Below are 21,651 nucleotides of genomic sequence, written 5' to 3' on the forward strand. Positions count from 1 at the left end.
TGTTGTGACACTTTCTACCTACGTGCATGCAATGTCTACCTTCTTTTTGTTGCTGCCTTTTTTCCCTACTACTTTCATACTTTCATCCTACCTCCCACTGTTTTATTGCATAAACTCAAAAAATCACGTTGATCACTGTTTTGATCTCTCCTTTTCAAGAATTTCTGCTTTTGTCTTTTTATGTTAACATTTTGTGATCTTAGAGAATTTCCTGCTTTTACTTCTTTTAAATAAAAAGGTATGAAATTGTATCTGTCTTTCAGTCAGTTAGAAAAAAAATAAAAAATATCGTACAGTTTTGAATTGTGTAATATGTATTTTTGTAATGTAAAATATGTATTTTGTCCTGAAATAGAATGCTGAGAAGTCAATTAAGAGTCTGCTAGCTCACCTCATTGAATTGGTCAAACCTTTCACTGGACATAGTCCCAAAAAAATGGATACCAGCATGAAATATAAAACTTCAATGCTGTAATTCATGACCGTGTTTGTAATGTCTTTTTAAGATTTTTGGGATTGAAATGCGTTGACCATTCCTACCTATGTCGGTTATGTTAACTTTATTGGAGACCTTGTTCATAATAAGTTGTAATGGATTTGGAGAAATTTTAAGTTTTATATTTCATGACTGTGCCAGGATCCATTTTCTTTGGACTTTATAATGGACCCCAACTTGTCTCTCTGCAGCTATAGTAAAACTACAACTCCCAGCATGCCTGGATAGCTGTTCTGCCAGAATTCTTGAAACGAACCATTAAGTCTACACAGCAACAACTTGTCAGTGTCAGGAGGAGGCCTGCTTTAGGTCTTCTGGCCCTTGTAGTTGTCTAGTCCCTAGATTCTCAACCATTACTATCTGCAGACCAGGGGGGTACTTCCACTATAATAGGAGTACTTATCTTATGAGGAGGATTGACTTTCACATTCATTTCTTGGTTACCTGTTGGTAAAGCCTTCTACAGATGGGCATAGTTAACATATATATGAATTCGGGTAGAAAAACAGACATGGTGCACATCTACAATCTTGTATAATGATCTGATTGCTTCTCAGCATAATATCAAAAACTAACAGGTTGTTAGTATACATTTTTGATCAAAAAGTACAAGCCCACTCGCCACGTCAAGGCCACCTATTTTGAGTGGGTCCCTAACGTCCCTAGCATAAAATGGCGCAGCACCGAGCGGCGACCACCACCGCCGCGACACCAATGCCCACAGTGGGGAGCGACCCACCGGCAGAGCGGCCCCAATGCCACTCAAACCAGTCTTTGGGCCGCACCCCCCCGCAGACACGGCGCCACGGCAGTAACGGACACCGCACAGCACCACGCCAGTGTGAACTAGGTGTAATGGCTCACTTACCATGCTCTCCCAGTCAGACTGGGAGGCTGCTAGGAAAGAAATGACGAGTTAACATATATATATATCTCAAATATAGCTGTTCTGAGTACTTTTTATATATTTCTTTGGCTAAATATATTGTTTTTGTCTTATTTTTAGCAACGCCATAGCCAAAGATGAGCGTGTGGACCTGGTGTCATTCACTGGCAGTACGAATGTAGGAAAACAAGTAGCTCTGAAGGTTCAAGAAAGGTTTGGTGAGTTATGAGAAAAAAACAGGTTTGCTTTTCATTCTAATTACATGAACTAATAAGACTGTTTGCCAGGTTTGTAATTACTACTGGTAAGTCTGTCATCGATTTTGTAGAGTATCCTTATATAGCATAACCTACCAAAAATGGGCACTAAACCCATGTAAAATGCTTAAAGGGACTGACCAAACACTTTTTTTTTAATTTTTTTTAAATTTAAATTGTGTAGGCAACCACTTTAGTGTTTAATATACTAGGGTGACTATTGACATTCTTAAAAGGGGATCCCCAGGATTGAGGGGGAAAAAAGCATTTTTTTTTAATTTTTTTTTTTTTTTAAAGAAACAGACTCTTGTGTCTTGTCCCCAGTTTGTGTTTGGTATTTCAGCTCAGTTCCATCAAGTAAATGGAGCTGAGATATAATAATACACACAACCTGAGGACAGCTGTGGCAGTATTTTTTATTTTTGGAAGAGAGTAGCTATATTTTTCTAATCATAAAAACCCATTTAAACCCTTTCCTATTGTGATTTGTGTCAGGGTAGTAGTGTGATGAGGCCCTGTGTGGGGTGAATAGTGAAAATGTAAGTGTATATTTGTAATTATTGATGTAACTGGTCATTCTAAGCTTCCATGACCTGACCACACCACACCTGGCACCTTATATCCACTATGCCCATGCTTAACAGTATTAGTACATGTACATGTATCTTTTATCTCGCTTGACATACTCAACCTCAAAAATAAAAATAATTTAAAAGTTGATGATGTATTTTATTTTCTTAAGGACGGCAGTTGCTTGAACTCGGAGGAAACAATGCCATTGTTGGTAAGCATACAAATTAATTTTGACAATATTTTTTTGTTGGGGTTTTAGTTAATAGTATGAAAAAACAAAAGACAAATTATATTTAAAGCGTTACTCTTATTAAAAACCACTTTTGACATGTAAAAAATTAGCAATCTCACCAGGTCTCACTCCTGTGACCCACTGAGAATATGAGTTACAAGGCAAGGAAGCAGGAGACATTGCGCTGTGCTCCCCAATTGGCCAAAAGATCTGTACATTTCTCTGCATAGAAGTCTGGGAAGTGGAGCGCAATGCCGCCTGCTTTTCTGGGTAATAACTCATTTAAAACTGGTCTCCAGGAACCATTAATTCCCTTTCTTGGAATTATCGGTGGGTCCTAGTGCTCCATTCTCTACTGATCTGCTTGTTATACCCTATCCTTTGTATAGCGGTTTACTTAAAGGGGGACTCCGCTGGAACAAACTCTTCCGAACGCTGGAGCCGGCGCCGGGAGCTCGTGACATCATAGCCCCGTCCCCTCAATGCAAGTCTATGGGAGGGGGCATGACAGCCGTTACGCCCCCTCCCATAGACTTGCAGTGAAGGGGCGGGACGTGACTCCATGAGGGGGCGGGGCTATGACGTCACAAACTCCCGTCTCCAGTGTTCTGAACAGTTTCTTCCAAACGCTGAGCAACAGAGTAGCCCTATTAAATGGGAATATCCGTTCAAGCTACACTTTATATGGGGTAAAATAAGGTTTTCTACTTGGTCCCGAACTGTGTACCGCTGTAATTGCTGAAAATAAGGTTTCAAAATGTTCTTCTCCGTATCAGCTGCAAGTAGTCATTGGGGTATGTGGCATCTTCATGTAGTCACAGTGCTCCGGGCGGTAATCACTCCCACTCAGTTGTGATTGACAGCCTGCTCACTCCTCGGCTCCATCTCCTCACTGAAAATCTTGCACAGACTCAGAAGCCGCGCTGTGTGGCTGCTTGGCTAGCGCAATACTTAGTGAGGAGACGGAGCAGAGCGGTGATGTCGGCGATGCCCGGGCGGTCACTCACACCTGAGTAGGAGTGATTACAGCCCAGAGAGCTGTGACTACATGATCCGATGACTACTTGCGGTTGATAACAAAACGGCACTGGGTGTTTTCTGTACTTTATTGTATGCCAAGGAAGACATTGGGACCTGGAAAGAAGCCTGCCAACAGTTATATAGGGTAAAATCTGGTGATTTTAAAGGTACTGCCTACCTGCAAAAAATGTTTGCAGTATAGTGGGAACTAGGGTCTATACCAATAAAAAAAAAAAATCAGAAATGTTACTTAGACTTAGGTCTAGTAGAGAGACAGTAAAGAGCTATGTGAGTATTCTGTCCAGCCTACATCAAACTATTGCATCTGTTACACATAGCAGTGTAATGTATAGTCATGTATGTCATACAGTACACAAATTAGTAGGAATTTAGGGAGAACATTAGGCTCAAGGACCAAGACCAGTCCACCTCAATCGCTTATTTCAGTCATAAATGATTCAGCTAGAGAGAGGAGCCTGGATTTAGAAGTTGGCATACAATGTTAGATGTCAATCGGTAAGGTGAAGTAAATGTTACTTGCCTCGGTCTATTTGGTAAATGCCACATGAATTGCACTGACTCTTTTAAGCTGTTTGGCCTCTATTATTTTACTGTTCTCACAATAGTTGGTATGTTAATTGGCTTTGAGGATTTAATGCCGACATTTGTCTTGTGATTTCATCCAACAGTCTTTGAAGATGCTGATCTTAATCTGGTCACCCCATCTGTCCTTTTTGCTGCGGTGGGCACTGCGGGTCAGAGGTGCACCACAGCCAGGCGGCTGGTAAGGGATTAGTTATCTTTTATGACTCCCAGGGCTTTGCTGCCATTTACCTTTTTAAAGACTAACCTAAGTTGCTCTTCTTTCTATAGTTCTTACAAGAGAGCATTCATGATGGGATCGTGGAAAAACTCTCCAAAGCCTACGCTCAAGTACGCATTGGAGACCCAAGTGAACGTAAGTAGTTTTTACTTAAAAGTAGGATGGTTTTTCTAGTGGCAATCATTCATTCAAATCTTTTTATATGATTAAATGGGTATTACAGGAAAAAATTGTAAATTACTTCTATTAAAAAATCTTAATCCTTTCCATAATTATCAGCTGCTGAAGTTGAGTTGTTGTTTTTTCTGTTTGGCAACAGTGCTCTCTGCTGACATCTCTGCTTGTCTCGAGAACTGCAGAGTAGAAGAGGTTTGCTATGGGGATTTGCTTCTAAACTGGGCGGTTCCCGAGACACTTGTCATCAGAGAGCACTTGGACAGAAAAGAACAACTCAACTTCAGCAGTTCATAAGTACTGAAAGGATTAAGATTTTTAATAGAAGTAATTTATAAACCTTAAAATTAGGTGCAGCTCACAACAGAAGGACCGAGGTAATTAAAGCTATAGCTAGACCCCACCGGCAACAAAATAACAATAAATTACAAAAAAATATAGCTTATACCTCTAGGACCTCACCAATTTGGTGCATAATGATAAGGGTGGAGATAAATTAGAATATAGCAGCGTTAGTCATAAAATATTTTTAATTAAATCTAAATATTAAAATAATGACAGATTAACACATTAAACTGGCACTATCTAGTGATAATCCCACTGGGCCCTAGTGGGATATCAAAAATGATATAATAATATTAAAAAAATGTAAAAAAAATATATAATGTCCTGTGTACTAGTGTTCCGATGTATATAGAAAAAGGTCCATTAATCCGCAAACAAAAATAAAATGAAAGTTCAGTTTTGTGGCAGAGTGTGCTTGTAACATAAAGTTAATGTCCAGATATATGATACAAATGTTGTTATAGTATCTCTCACCACTGCTTCTGGCGGCTTGATGGATCTTTACTGTGAATCGCAGCCTTACACTCCTCTCGTGCCCCGATGGTGGGAGGACGCTGAATTCTCCCATCTCCCTAGCAGCCCCGATGGCAGGGGGGGGCACAGTATGGTGTTCCGTACCGCTGGCTCCGATGGCAGGGGAGCGTGAAGCGATGTTCTGTGCTGAAGACCACACTTGCTTCCCGGCTTGCTATAGATGGAACTACTCTGGCAAGAGTGTCAGTCGGCACGGGAGCGATAGTGGGTCTGGCGGCAATGGTACGTTCGGGAGCGGTGGATAGTCCAGGGATGGCGTCCCACGTGGAGTCCTAAGTTGCGGGAGGTGTAGGCTGTGGAAGATAGTTCAAGGTATGGTTGCGGCCAGGCAGGGCGGAATGTGGCTAAATTAACTCCTCTGTTGCCGGGACCTATAAGTTTGCAGGCGGACACTAGTACTGACTGTGTGAACAGTGCAAGTCCCGCAACTTAGGAATCCACGTGGGATGCCATCCCTGGACTATCCACCGCTCCCGAACGTACCATTGCCACCAGACCCACTACCACTTCCGTGCCGACTGACACTCTTGCCGGAGTGTCAGAACAGTTCCATCTATAGCAAGCCGCGAAGCAAGTGTTGTCTTCAGCACAGAACATCGCTTCCCGCTCCCCTGCCAACGGAGCCAGCGGTACGGAACACCATACTGCGCCCCCCTGTCATCGGGGCTGCTAGGGAGACGGGAGAATTCAGCGTCCTCCCACCATCGGGGCACGAGAGGAGTGTAAGGCTGCGATCCATAGTAAAGATCCATCAAGCCGCCAGAAGCAGTGGTGAGAGATACTATAACAACATTTGTATCATATATCTGGACATTGACTTTGTTACTAGCACACTTTGCCACAAAACTGAACTTTCATTGATTTTATTTTTGTTTGCGGATTAATGTACCTTTTTCTATATACATCGGAACACTAGTACACAGGACATTATATATTTTTTTACATTTTTTTTTTTTAAATATTATTATCACTTTTGGTATCCCACTAGGGCCCAGTGGGATTATCACTAGATAGTGCCAGTTTAATGTGTTAATCTGTCATTATTTTAATATTTATATTTAATTAAAAATATTTTATGACTAACGCTGTTATATTCTAATTTATCTCCACCCTTATCATTATGCACCAAATTGGTGAGGTCCTAGAGGTATAAGCTATATATTTTTGTAATATACAAACCTGTTTAACTTTCTGGAGCCAGTTAATATATAAAAAATTTTTTTTTTCCTGGAATACCCCTTTAACTCTCACCACATGTTTTTAGGAATAGCCAATGTAAAACACGCAGTTTAAAATGAGTAGATGACAACCACTTTAACAGTATACATGCTGTAGAAATTTCTGTAGCTTAAATTCAGTTCGCCAGTGAATGGAATTGTGTGTGTGTGTGTGTGTGTGTGTGTGTGTGTGTGTACACAAAGGGGTACTCCGTCCCTAGACATCTTATCCTCTATCCAAAGGATAGGAGATAAAAGTCTGATCGTGGGGGTCCCACAGCTGGGAACCCCGCAATCTCTGCAGTACCCAGCGTTTTAGAACGCTGGGTGTCGGCGGCGGGGGTCGTGACGTCACATAACGCCCCCTCAATGCAAGTCTATGGGAGGGGGCGTTGCGGTCGCCATGCCCCCTCCCATAGACTTGCATTGAGGGGGCGTGATGTGACGTCACGACCCCTGCTGCCCGCTCCAAACTTTCGGAACAAATTGTTCTGAACGAAGGGGCAGCGGTGTACCCCTTTTTAAAGCAAATTGCATTCAGATCAGTGGTACAGGCATGGGATTTTTTGTAGAAAGCCTGCTGCATGTGAATATACCCTAAGAGGTTACCCTAATTCCTGAGTAACAAAAAGGAGCCAGATCTATGTGTGCTGGCACCAGGCTTAGGATCATTAATTCATTAGTTCATATAAATCTGCCCTTTTATTACAGTAAGAACTGCAATACTGGACAGAAAACACTTTTTTTGCTGCGTTGAAACTTTTTTATTTACCGGGGTTTTGTAGGATTTTTCTTGTATTAAATGCTTATCCTTTGTCCCTTCACTTAAGTGGGACAAGCATTGAAACCAGGTATAGCTGCAGCCCAATGTACAAAGTTCTGTCTGGTAAGAAGTGAAGAGGCTGCAATGGTACATGAGCATCATAGCCCCTTTAATCAGCTGACCAGCAGAGTTGGACACTTGGAGCCGTATTTACAGCTTGTGCTGCCCTAGGCTCTTGGATTATGTACACCTCATTAGGGTGATTCCCCAAGAGTTGGACATTTTTCATGCAGATCTGTCACAAGTGCACAGAAAAAAACTCATGTGTTACATGCAGTTTTTGTTGCAGATTTACCATGGATCTGCCCCTGTACACAGAACATATTGAAATCAATCACAAATCCACAACAAAGAGAGCGGTTGAAAATCTGTAGATACACTTTGTAGCTGTTCTGACCCATGAAGGATGCAACCAAGAAAGATTTTTTTTCTCCATGCCACAGCATGGCAGCAGCTACCTTTTCAAAGTGTTTATAATTTAGTTTATAATCTGCTCTCCTCAACCCTGCTGTCCAAGGCGCAGGCCCATAGGTGCCTAATGGCAAGTACAGATGTAGCGCACACCAGCTGTATCATGGTACTGCAACATCTAGTTAACTCTGCACACCAAGTGTAGTGTATAGTACTACTTGCTGGTGCAGGCACTCTTGCACCCTGCCTGGTAAATGTACTATGTACATCGCTGCTCACTACATTTGCTGACCCAGGTGCTCTCTCTTCCATCCTGGTGAAGGTTGAGAGTGATAAAACATCACCACTCATTATAAAAGAAAGGAGTCTGGACATGGACAGGAATCCCTATACTGTACATAAGTTCTGTAGCACGCCACAGAAAATGAGTATTGCACTGCCAATCATGTTTGTAGCCACTACTTGTATAGAGAGAAAAAAAAGTACTGGAAAACCCTTAAATTAATTTGTTGGCATGTCGGACAATGCTTTAAAGAGTTGGTTGAGCAGGGGGTGGGAGTTGGTTGGTTAGAAGTATATCCATTGAGTAGTATATAGAAAACAAAACTTCTACTCCCCTCCAGCACTCCTACGGTGCCTCCAGTCTACTGCTCCGGTCCACTGGTGTGGTCTTCTAATTTCTTCTGGGGCCCAACAAGTCATGCTGCAGCTCAGTTAATTGTTTCCCACAGCCGTCTTAGCTGAGCTGCAACATGACTTGACTTGTACATGTAGTGTGTGTGTGTGTGTGTGTGTTTGTTGCAGTATCTTGTAATACCTTTTTTATTGGACTAACAGTATTTTGTAGAGACAAGCTTTCGGGATTCCTCGCTTTATCAAGTCAAAAGCATTTCTGAGCTCATAAAAAGAAAACACACAGGTTCCATCTCACAAAATATGCAGGGGTTAAAACGTGGAGAATTTACACTAAATTGGGGAATAAATTGTATAGCTATAGGATGATAGACTACAGATAATGGTGAGACTGGAGTGGTGGGGGGGGGGCAGGGGTGAGATGGTGATACAGCAGGACATACAGAGAGAAGAAAACACAGTTTATAGGAAGTTTTGATAATATGGATTTGAGCTTCTTAGCCCATTAAGTCCTCTGAGGTGTTTTTTTTATTTTTTTTATTTTTTTTTTGCCTTCCTCTGGATCAATTCAGTAGGGTTATAGGTTGAACTTGATGGTCTTTTTTTAACCTTAAGAACTATGCTTCGATGTTTTTTATGATTCAAAGAACATCATTTTGGCTTCAAATGTCTTTCTTTCTTGGGTGTTTTCTTCTTTATGAGCTCAGAAATGCTTTTGACTTGATAAAGTGAGGAATCCCGAAAGCTTGTCTCTACAAAATGCTGTTAGTCCACTAAAAAAAAAAGGTATTACAAGATACTGTAGCATCCTATGATTTTGCATTTGCATCACTGGACTAATACAGCTACTCCTTACTACATATATAGATATATAATTTTTATATTCTACACAATGGGCAAACAAAACCCACATAAAAAAAACCCTTCCACTGTATTTCTCCCTTAAGCTTTGCTAGCCTTGCATTTTACTTCTCCTTACCTGACTTTGTGTTATCCTCTATTTTTCTGTAGCCGACACATTGTGTGGACCTCTACACACAAAGCAGGCTGTGGAAATGTTTCTGTCAGCCATCGAACAAGCCAAATGTGAAGGCGGCACAGTTGTTTGCGGTGGTAAGGTAAGTCTACGTAGGTAAAGAATGCAGCCTCTCGGTGAACTCGGCTTGCTTCATGACATAGATCTCTTTTGAAGGTCATTGATCGTCCAGGAAATTTTGTGGAACCAACAATCATGACTGGCCTTGCTCATGATTCCCCCATTGTTCATAAAGAAACGTTTGCTCCAATACTTTACATCATCAAATTTAAGGTAATGTGTTTTATATTGCTTGATAAGTTTCTAGACTAAATGAATCGACTATAGAGCGGTCATACGGTGATGGGATTTTTTCATCATATTCATGGCTCAGACTGTTTGTTTAAAGCGAATCACAATTCTCACCACTGTCCCCTCCAATTTCTTTAATACAGAATACACATTTATTAATAGTGGACTATTATGTATGGCTTTGGTGGTATACCGTTACAGTTCATGGGCTATGTTGAATTGTGAGCAACTTTGCACTAAGCCCTAGATGCTGCGTGCACAGACTCTGATAATGGAGATCCTGAGGGGTGTGTGTGGTCATTTTCGACATTACACCTACTGGATACATTTTGGCTAGCCTTGCTTTCACATTTTACACATTTTATTTCTGACTGAAGACATTCTATTGGGTTAAGGTGATTGGTTTCATTCTATTGGGTTATAAGTGATTCTTTCACAGGCCACTTCATAATGTATGGAGCTGTCAGAGTTGTTTTTTCCCTCTATATTGTCTCTCTTCTGTGTATGTGGGTGCTGCGGCTCTGGCAAACAGTTGATAGTCAGGAATGCCAGGTATCCGATCACTACTGATTAGATATTTCAAAGCTTTATCCAGACAAAAGGCATCAACAAGAAAAAGTCCCCCCCAATCGGACCAAATAAAGCAAGGGCCCCCAGCAAGACTCCACCCCTGCCCCACCCAGTATGTACATGAATATTTGCCATAGAATAGGGGGTGCAGTGCACTTGAGGCTATGGTGTACTTTGAGGGATGGCAATGCCAATAACCTTAACTACACCAAGCACTTAAAAACACTGAACTATACTCCTCTTTTTTGTGCCAACTTGGGATCTCTGTCTGCGATACCCAGTCCAACTTGGCTCCAGCCTTCACTCACCTTAAAGAGGTTCTACGGTGGAAAACATTTTTTAAATCAACTGGTGCCAGAAATTTAAACAGATTTGTAAATAACTTCTATTAAAAAATCTTATTCCTACCAGTACTTATTAGTGGCTGCATGCTTCAGAGGAAATTCTTTTCTTTTTGGATTTTTTTTTTCTGTCACGACCACAGTGCTCTCTGATGACACCTCTGTCCATTTTAGGAAATGTCCAGAGCAGCATATGTTTGCTATGGGGAATTTCTCCTGCTTTGGACAGTTCCTGACAGACAGAGGTGTCAGCAGAGAGCACCGTGTTCGTGACAGAAGAGAAATCCAAAAATAAAAGAATTTCCTCTGTAGTATACAGCCGCTAATAAGGAAGGATTAAATTTTTTTAATAGAAGTAATTTATAAATCTGTTTAACTTTCTAGCATCAGTTGATTTAAAAAAATAAAAATAAAAGTTTTCCACCGGAGTACCTGCCTTTCACCGCTCACTACATGATGCCTCAGTCAGATATATATCTCCGACTGCCATCATATAGTGAGCGGTGAAAGGCAGGTAAAAATAGCAACTGGTCCATTTATAAGCCACACACTTTACCTTTTTTGCCACCTGCTTGGGTGAGGCTGAGGCCTCTTAGATTTGTTACAGAAATAGCACAGCAGCACAGAGTATTTCTGGAGGGAACTGTAGTGAGGCAGACTGTCTGAAATACTCTGTGCTGCTGGGAAGCCTACTCCTGCCTTTTACCGCTCCCTACATGATGGCACAGTCTGAGATATAAGTTATATGTGAAGTATAACTTATATCTCTGACTGTACCATCATGTAGGGGGCGGTGAAAGGAAGGTAGAAGATGGAGTAGGCTTCCCAGCAGCACAGAGTATTTCTGGCAGACAGTCTGCCTCACTACAGTTCCCTCCAGAAATACTCTGTGTTCCTGTGCTATTTCTTTAATAAATCTTAGAGGCCTCACCCAAACAGGGGGTGGGAAAAGGGCCGCAATACACAAAATGTACTATATCTATTTAGCTGTAGATTAAAGTGCTGCTTTAGACAGTAACTCACAAATGACATCTTCTCTAATCAGCCTTGTTCCCTTCTCTTCTCCATCTGGCCTGCGCCATCATGACAATTTTTTCCAGCCACAATTCTTCACCATTTAACCTGCAAAAATAACCTATTAGGCTCCACACTTTTTTCCATGGGTGACAGAGGGGTGTAGAGGAGTGTACAGGGGTGACAGAGGGATGTAGAAGAGGGGTGTACAGGGGTGTAGAGGAGTGTACAGGGGTGTAGAGGAGTATACATGGGTAACCGAGGGGTGTAGAGGAGTGTACATGGGTAACCGAGGGGTGTAGAGGAGTGTACATGGGTGACAGGGGGCGTAGGGGGTTACAGAGGGGTGGACAGGCATGACAAGGTGGTAACAGAGGGGTGGATAGGGGCATGGGTGACAAGGATGTGGTCAGGGGTGGACAATGAAGAGTGAACATCATGGGTGACAGGAGGATGGACAGGGGTGACAGAGAGGTGGACAGGGGGGTGGACATGCATGACAGGAGGGTGAAAAGGGGGGGTAAAAGAGGGGTGGACAGGAGTGAGGGGTGGACTGGGGTGAAAAAGGGACAGAGGGGTGAATAGGGGGTGGACATGGGTGACAGAGGCGTGGATGGGGGGGGTGATTATGGGTGACAGAGGGGTGGCCAAGGTGGACATGGGAGACGGGGGGGGGGGTGACAGAGGGGTGAATAGGGGGGTGGACATTGCTGACAGGGGGGTAGACAAGGAAGACAGGGGGCATGAACAGGGGTAACGGGGTCAGAGGGGTGAATAGGGGGTGGACATGGTTGACAGAGGGGTAGACTGGGGGGGGGGGGGGGTGTCAGAGGGTTGCCCAGGGGGGACATGGGAGACGGGGGGGATGGACAAGGGGGTTAAAAGGGTGAATAAGGCTGTGGACATGGGTGACGGGGGTAGATTGGAGGGTGGACATGGGAGACGGGGTGACAGGGGGGTGAACACGAGTGACAGGGGGTCAGAGTTGTTTACAGGCGTGACAAGGGGGTAAAAGAGGGGTGGACAGGGGTCACAAAGGGACAGAGAGGTGAATAAGGGGATGGACAGGGGTGGCCAAGGTGGACATGGATGACGGGGGGGGGGGGGTGGAAATGGTAGACAGTGGGGGGGGGGGTGAACAAGTATGACAGGGGGGTGGAAAAGGATGACAAGGGGGTAAAAGAGGGGCGACAAAAGGGACAGAGGGGTGAATAGGGGATGGACATGGGTGACAGGGTAGACTGGGGCTGGACAGGGGAGGTGATGAACATGGGTGACAGGGATGGTGGTGAACATGGGTGACAGGGTGGATAAGGCGGACATGAATGAAAGGAGGGTGGACATAAATGACGGGGGGGGGTAAAGCAAGCCAACACAGGGCGCAGCTTGCAGTTCCACGGCATCTTCGGCACCATTTTTGGCTTACTGTGCCGGAGGGGGACGCTGGGTACGCACGTACGCTTCCCTTCCCCCCCCCCTCCGGCGCTGTGAGTCACAGGCGCACAGGCTGGGGCGGGAAATTATTTTAAACAAAATGCATCGGGGGAGCACGGCTTGATCTAGGGGGGGGGGGGCATGGACCCCTCTGGCCCCCCCAGCAATGCCACTGGTTCTCCGGGTGTCACGGGAAATTAAAATATATATATTATAAAATAATTTTTTATTTTATTTAAAGTGACAGGCGGTGGACAGCGGGCCCCCTTCCCGACCGGGCCTTAAGACGACGGCGGATTGGACCGGCCTGTTAGTCCGCCCCTGCCCCCAATACAAAAAGCTTATATGCAGGAGTGCTGGGTGGCAGACATCCGCTGATCTATGCTGAGGGTAACATGAATAAAAAAAATACTAAAACAAAACAGAAAAAAAAAAACCCTCTTTCAAATTCAACTAAGATGACCAAAGTCAAATCCTGAAATAAACTTATGTTAACTTAAGTCCTGCTAAGCGGCCAATAATTGAGGAACATATTCTATATTTGGTAGAGCGAGGAGGAAGCCTTTGCTTGGAATAATGAGGTGAAGCAGGGCCTATCAAGTAGCATCTTTACCAAGGACCTGGGACGAATCTTCCGCTGGCTTGGGTAATAATAGAATTGTGAAATTATTTATTATTATTAGAATATTTTAGCAATATAATTAGTATTTTTAAATACTAAATAATATTTAGTATTATGATTATCATTACTTATATTTGTGAACAGAGTATAGTAAAAACCAAATGCATAAAAAACTATTTTTAATAGAAAGTCATTGTTTTCACTTAAATGTATTCCGCATAATGTTGAGTATTGACCACATTTGTTCTACATGTATACACTTATCCCAATATTATGTTTTCCTTAAATAAGGCCTAAAGGATCAGACTGTGGTGTGGTGAATGTCAATATTCCAACTAGCGGAGCAGAGATTGGCGGAGCCTTCGGTATGTAACTCGGTTTGCAAGCTTCATGCTAGTATCAAATAGCGCTGAATGTGAAACCAACATGGTGGGATATATATGTTCCCATTGTTTACTATGAGACAATCGTATCCCAATATTTAATTCTTTTATATTACATTGTTTTAACTTAAAATGTGTTTTATTACATACAGAAAAACAAGGGATTACACTTTCTTCCTTGACATGATTAAAGTTTACTTTTATTTTTGGTATCAACATTTTTGGGCCATGCTATAGTGATAATGTCAAGCACTGTATTTGTAACATTTGATTGTAAAGCCATGAGTGTAGTTATTAGTCTTTCCACTTGGTGGCACTGTTCTATTGCGGTCTGTTTGTCTATAGTAGTGCATATATCACTGCATGTAGAGCTCACATAGGAGTCCACTCCTGAAAAATCTCAATAAAAATTATTGGAAAATAAATAGGTACCCATGTGCACTTGGTCAGCAAGGGAGTCTGTAAAATTAGTCATTTTAAGTTAATCTCCATTTTCACTATTTATCTCAGGTGGTGAAAAACACACTGGAGGTGGAAGAGAGTCTGGTAGTGATTCCTGGAAACATTATATGAGAAGATCTACATGGTAAGTGGATTCCAGGGGAGTCCAGTAGAAAGTACAAGTCCAGTTGGATTAGGATGCTAATAAATGAGGGTGTGTGTGTGTATAGAGATGTCTTGTAAGAGAGGAAAACGACCACAGCTATGGAGATTAGAGGGAAACAATTATAACAAACTATCAAATCCTTGGCGTAAAAAAAACAAAGCAAAAAAACAAAAACAAAAGCGGACCACAACGCTAATGCATTTAATAAAAAAAAAATCACTGAATATAAATGTCTATAGAAGATTAAAAGAGAATTTGCTTAAAGGGTAGCTCCCACCATCCTATTCCCCCCCCCCCCCCCCCCCGCTACGGCACTAGCCCGTTCCGTCCTCCGCATACCCCGTTCCCTCATTACACTTGCAGTTACTGCAGAGTCCGGCAGCGGGCGTGCAGGGACAGCGGTGGCCGGGGAGCCAACGCGCTCGCTCCCGCCTGTCTGATTGACCAGCAGGGAGCGAGTGCAGCCTAACTGAAAAAGGACTGATTGCCACTCCAAAATGAGTCCTTTTTCAGTGGCCGGTTTTTAAATGTAAATTAAACCTTTTTAATGAAAAAAATAATAATAAAAGTATATTAGAGATATGTTGTAGTACATAAGTACTACAACATATCAAAAAATAAAGTTGGTGACAGTGCCCATTTAAAAGTAAAGATGCCACCATGTTACCCCCTGCAGCATCATGGGGATTCAGTCCCTTCATGAACTTCATGAACTGATCGTCCAGTTCTGTAGAAATCTAATTCCATTAGAGGGAGGGTGAGGGGCATGATGAATTTTATATAGCAGTACTATCTGTCATACTCTGCTGTTAAACTTCCCTGAAATGGCAGAAAAAGATAAGGCAAACATTAACTAGTAACAATGAAATCCTGACAATAACAATTGCAGCAATCATTAGGTTATTACTGACACCAAATAAGAACAGGTCTTGTTAAATAAGTAAAATTTTTAGTATTGCTAAATTCAATTTTTTACTGCGATTATATTAGTAGATGTTCCATGTAAAAGGAACCTGTCAGCTGTTTCATCCTGCCTGAATGACGGGCAGCATGAAACAGGCTGTGATTGACAGGCCTTTCTTTAAACATAAATAAGGAGACCTGTCAATTACAGCCTAGATGGTTAGGGAATAACCAGCAGGAAGCTGCCTTCACAGCGTTCACACTGAGGGATCCGCAGCGTATTTTATGCTGCGGATCCGCCGACGATGGACCCCTACGTTGTGCCTCCATCTGTGTCTGCTAATAGCAACAATCTGCCGCTACCAGCTGACACGCTGCGTTGTGCGAGTCGCCGCGTGCATGCGCATGAGAACGACGACTCGCACATTGCAGAGTGTCTGCTCGTAGCGGCAGATTGCCACTATGATCAAGCACAGATGAAGGTACAATGTAGGGGTCCATCAACGGCAAATCCGCAGCATAAAATACACTGCATATCTGTGAACGTGGTCTTATGCCTTTTTCCTGGCTATTCTTTAACTGCTTGGGCTGGAGTCAAACTATGGAATTGTCGACCAGAATTCCGGTCGGAAATTTTGGTGCAATGGGATTCCACTGCACAGTGCACACTACGAAATTTCAGCGGCAAACGTTCCACCTATAAATTTCCTCCACCAAAGTATGGTCTTGTTTGTTCTGTCACTATGTTCACACGTCGGAATTTCCAAGTGGAATATTCTGCTGGGAAATTTTGCTGCAATTGAGTCCAATTGATTTCAATGCATTGTGCACACAGCACATTTCCAAGCAGTCCTAGCGCCCACCGAAATTTTTCAAATGTGCTGAATGGAAAATAACTGTGTGAACATAGCCTTTAGGAGGAATCCGCGCAGCAGACATTGCCGTCTATGGGGGCAGCAATGTCCGCACTGTCCTAGTGCCGTCTGATTCAGTCACTGGTCGCACTCGGACTAGATTTTGTCCTGCCGCTAATTCTATATTGTGAACCCATCCTTATGCTTATCATGGCACAGTATTAAAAAAAAAATAACAGCTATTTTGTAGCCTTTGGTGCCCTAATTCCAACACACAGTTTTTACAGTATTTTGTTGCAATGCCCCTCTGTCCCTGAGATGTAGGGATTTTGCTGTTTAGTTGAGGGCTTTGTATATTCCTAAATTGTCAGATGGAGAGGAACAATAGTTCAAAAAGTTCTCTTAATGCTAGGCAGTCCGGGCTTTCTTTAGGAGTGGAAGGCATGTGACTGCTGTAGCCAATCAGCAGCCTTGACGGTAATGCTCTGTACTCTGTACTGGCATCATGGCTCCTATCACTAAATTGGATGCCAGGAGTACTGAGCATGACCCCTGAGGCTGCTGATTAGCTGAGGCGGTCACATGATCCACATGGGAATGGAGAGTAACAGTTCAATTTAATTTGGGGCCTTTAAATAATTTTCATTATTATTATTATTATTATTATTATTATTACTAATAATAATATTATCGTTATTATTATTTAAGGCAGTAAAATCTGTACAAAAAGGGATTTGGTTGCTATTGCAACTGCACCATTATCTTTAAAAAAGGGAGTACCCCTTTAATTCCAACACTGGAATTACTGCCATTTTTAATCAACTGGTGCCAGAAAGTTAGAGATTTGTAAATTTACTTCTATTTAAAAATCTTAATCCTTCCAGTACTTATCAGCTGCTGTATGTTCCATAGGAAGTTCTTTTCTGTTTGAATTTCCTTTGTCTGATCACAGTGCTCTCTGCTGACACTTCATGTCAGGAACTGTCCAGAGCAGCATAGGTTTCCTATGGGATTTTCTCCTACTCTAGACAGTTCCTAAAATGGACAGTGGTGTCAGTGGAGAGCACTGTGGTCTGACAGAACGGAAATCCAAAAAGAAAGAAACTGCCTGTTGATCATACAGCAGCTGTTAAGTACTAGAAGGATTAAGATTTTTAAATAGAAGTAATTTTACAAATCCATTTAACTTTCTGGCACCAGTTGATTTAAAAATAAATGTTTTCCAGTGGAGTACCACTTTAATGCTGTTTTAAAAACAATGGCCCCGATTTATTAAGCTGCCTGAAACTACGTCACTTGTCTGGTAAAATAAAAGCTGAGCTGTGATTGATTTTCATGCAGCTTTAATAAATCTGGACCAATGTAAGATGAAAAGTATAGTGGCTCAGTAGATACGTGTGAACCCAGTCTTAGCGGTTAAGCTAGTGTTTCCCAACCAGTGTGGTTCCAGCTGTTGCATGCTGGGAGTTTTAGTTTTACAACAGCTGGAGGCACACTGGTTGGGAAACACTGTGTTAAGCTATAAACGGCTGCACCTTCCTGAATCATAACTCATTGTAATGAAGGAAGCTGTATCTGTTGCATGACAGCATAAAGCACCTGACATGTCCCCCCCCCCCCCCCCCCCTAAGGGTAAAGTCACATGTAGCGGGTTTCCAGCAGCTGAAGTTCCACTTGCGGAATTTCAGCTATGGGAAACCCACTGGTGTTGTTATATGTGACCCTACCCTAAAGGGGTATTCCAGTGCCTGATAATGAAGTGTGTGATTGCAGGGGCTCCGACTGCAGTGGGATTGGCATGTGCACCACAGTTCTCTGCAGCCTCCAGAGGTAGAGGAGCGCTGTACTTGGGGGGCTTCATAAAGAATGGAGTATCATTCACATGTTCATCTCATTGCTCCATTCAGCCGGGAAAGTCTGTTTTACAGATTGCGGGGGGTCGCAGTGGTCAGGCCTCCCCTTAATCAAACACTTAACCCCTATCGTGTGGATAGGGGTTAAATTATTGGGTGCTTGAGTACCCCTTTTAAGGACTCTCACACTTGAGCTATGCTGTGCTTTGACCAGTGTAACAGTGTTTGGGCTGCACTCCATGGAGGTTACACTATAACCCATAATTGGCAACAAGTCATGCAATGCTTTTACTGTTAAAGGGGCTATACAGCCCAAATAAAACAGACTTAAAGGGGTACTCCACTGAAAACTTTTTTTTTTTTAATCAAGTGGTGCCAGAAAGTTAAACAGATTTGTAAATTACTGACCAAAAAATATATACCTTATACACAGAATAGGTGAATAGGTGTATGATCGCAGTGGGATCCCCTATCGCTGGGACCCCCTATTTTCCTAGTACACGGCCCTGACTCTCTGCGCTACATGGAGTGGTGGGCTGCACATGCTCCATGCATTGTTTATGGCAGAATTGCTTCTATTAAAAAAAAATCTTAATCCTTCTAGTACTTATCAGCTGCTGTATGATCCACAGGAAGTTCTTTTCTTTTTGGATTTCTTTTGTCTGACCACAGTGCTCTCTGCTGACACATCTGTCCCTTTCAGGAACTGTCCAGAGTAAGAGCAAATCCCCAAAGCAAACTTATTCTGCTTTAGACAGTTCCTGACATGGACAGAGGTGTCAGCAGAGAGCATTGTGGTCAGACAGAAAAGAAATCCAAAAAGAAAAGAACTTCCTGTGGATCATACAGCAGCTGATAAATACTAGAAGGATTAAGATTTTTTTTTAATAGAAGTAATTCTGCCATAGACAATGCATGGAGCATGTGCAGCCCACCACTCCATGTAGCGCGGAGAGTCAGGGCCGTGTACTAGGAAAATAGGGGGTCCCAGCGACCGGACCCACTGCGATCATACACCTATTCTGTGTATAAGGTATACTTTTTTGGATAACCCCTTTAGGCCTAGATATAATAAACTGAAGGATCCATCAGACTTTAATCTGCCCTGTCTTCCTCTAATTTTTGGTTCTGTATCTCTCAGTAACTGGTATCCAATGTATCTGACAAATTTATTTTTTATGTGTACCTAACATTTACCATAAAATGGCAATAGTGTAGGGCATTTCAAGATAGTGATGTAGTGTTTATGATTATTATATGCTTTAACTCATGGTTGTCTTTTCCTAAATCCTTTGCAGTACAATCAACTACAGCAAGGAATTGCCTTTAGCGCAAGGTATAAAGTTCCAGTGAATCACCACCAGATGGCACACTTTCAACTTTCGGGGAAAAACACGGTAAAACAATCAGCCATAACATGGGGCCTATGACAGCGCCATAAATGTAGTACTTCTGAAAGACTGAAAAACATCAAATCTAAGGAGATCTGGTCCAAATAATTTTACTTTTTCAATCGTGTGCATCACAATGCTACCGCTACATCGAATATTCATTCAGAATCCTGCTGGGAACATCGCCTCCTTTACCAGTGATCATCAATGATTCCAGGATCCGTTCTGGAGCACAATAAAGGCTTACTGTTTTGTAGTCCGCAATTTGTACTTTACAAATGAACTTTGAGTATAAATACATTTCTATTGTGACTCAATATATGCTGGTGTGTTGTTTCCTTCCTCTTCCTCTCAGAACATCTGGCTCTGGAACTTTTTTTTTTTTTTTGGGGGGGGGGGGATTATTTTATTTTAATTTTTTTTATTTTTTTTGCTTCTTAAAAGCTTTTATTGGCAGTGACAAAAAAAATGTCATGGGATATCATAATGGTCTCCAAAGGGTGAACCTCCAGATGTTGCAAAACTAGCCAACGGCTATCCAGGCATGCTGGGAGTTGTAGTTTTGCAACATCTGGAGGTCCACACTTTAAAGACTGCATGTATATCACCTACTCTCTACAAATAACAATCCATGAGCATGACCCCTGAGGCTGCTGATTGGCTGAGGCGGTCACATGATCTGCATGGGAATGGAGAAGGTAAGTAACAGTATACAGTAATGTATTTTGGGGCCTTTAATAATTATTATTCATTAATATTATTATTGCTAATAATATTATCAGCATTATTTACGGTAGAAAAATAGGCACAAAAAGTGGTTGCTATCGCAACTGCACCATTATCTTAAAGAAAATGGCAATAATTAGTGTTGGATTTAAGATATGAAAGCTGAACTGCAACTGAATTTCAGGCAGCTTGATAAATCTAGGCCATTGTTTTAAAAAACAGCCTTTAAAAGGGTACTCTGGCGCTAAACATCTTATCCCCTATCAAAAGGGTAGGGGATAAAATGTTAGATCGTAGGGATCTCGCTGCTGGGGAGCCCTGCGATCTCTCCTGCAGCACCACTGTTTTTCAGCTGCACAGAGCGAGATTCGCTATGTGGCTGACGACTGGCAGTGCAGGGGACAGAGTATCGTGACGTCACGGCCCCTCCCATAGACTTGTGTGGTGGACTACCGGTGTATGACGGGACCACGGGTGTAGGTGGTGGGATCAGATGGTATTAATCACCTAGTGTTCGTGACGCCAGAGTGGTTTTCTGGTACCGGAACCACACGAACGGTATCTGCGCTATTCCAATGGCTAGTTAAGGAAAGGAGAATCTACAACCAGTTATGGTTTAACGGAGGCTTTACTGAGTTTACGACAGATGGTATTATATTCACAGCTAGGCCAGATTCACAGAGGGGTGGCCAGGAACTCAGAAGACCTCGCAGCATGCTGGGACCAATTATACTTGTAATATACTTGAGACAATTATCTTGAGGCTTGACTATGCGCAGGACTTGACTATTTGTAGTGGCAGCAGACATAGACTTTTGACTTACTGGAATGACTGTAGCTTTGCGGCCTTCCAGGTAGCTGATCACTAGCACTGAGATCTCTGGTGTTTGCTGGTCTCAGTAAAGTGGTGGAAGAGTGAATTGTAATGACCGCCCCTTTATATAGTGTGGGGCTGGACTAAAGCCCATTGGTCAAGCTGTTGGTCATAGGTTAAGCTGGTGCTCTCTGGGAGAACATGTGAAAACAAATTGTGACTGCATAACCTAACGTGACAGACTTCGTTCTGTGCAGCTGAAAAACGGGGGTGATGCAGGAGAGATCGCGGGGGTCCCCAGCGGTGGGATCCCCGCAATCTAACCTCTTATCCCCTATCCTTTTCATAGGGGATAAGATGTTTAGTGACGGAGTACCCCTTTAACCAG

At 42.6% G+C, this 21,651-nt stretch overlaps 1 protein-coding gene across 1 annotated transcript in view; it reads left to right on the plus strand.

The window, feature by feature from the left end:
* The window catches only part of ALDH7A1 (aldehyde dehydrogenase 7 family member A1), a 43,952-nt gene extending 23,908 nt beyond the window's left edge, over positions 1-20,044 (plus strand). The window contains exons 9-18 of the mRNA XM_056537320.1: positions 1,503-1,600; positions 2,382-2,423; positions 4,154-4,248; positions 4,338-4,422; positions 9,436-9,542; positions 9,617-9,733; positions 13,659-13,756; positions 14,024-14,097; positions 14,626-14,701; positions 19,631-20,044. Coding sequence (XP_056393295.1) covers positions 1,503-1,600; positions 2,382-2,423; positions 4,154-4,248; positions 4,338-4,422; positions 9,436-9,542; positions 9,617-9,733; positions 13,659-13,756; positions 14,024-14,097; positions 14,626-14,701; positions 19,631-19,685 — 847 coding nt within the window. The 3' untranslated portion in view covers positions 19,686-20,044. The remainder of the gene's footprint in view (positions 1-1,502; positions 1,601-2,381; positions 2,424-4,153; positions 4,249-4,337; positions 4,423-9,435; positions 9,543-9,616; positions 9,734-13,658; positions 13,757-14,023; positions 14,098-14,625; positions 14,702-19,630) is intronic.
* Positions 20,045-21,651: the final 1,607 nt, after the last annotated feature.

Source organism: Hyla sarda, chromosome 1 (genome assembly GCF_029499605.1).
Source record: "Hyla sarda isolate aHylSar1 chromosome 1, aHylSar1.hap1, whole genome shotgun sequence".
NCBI classification, from domain to species: Eukaryota; Metazoa; Chordata; class Amphibia; order Anura; family Hylidae; genus Hyla; species Hyla sarda.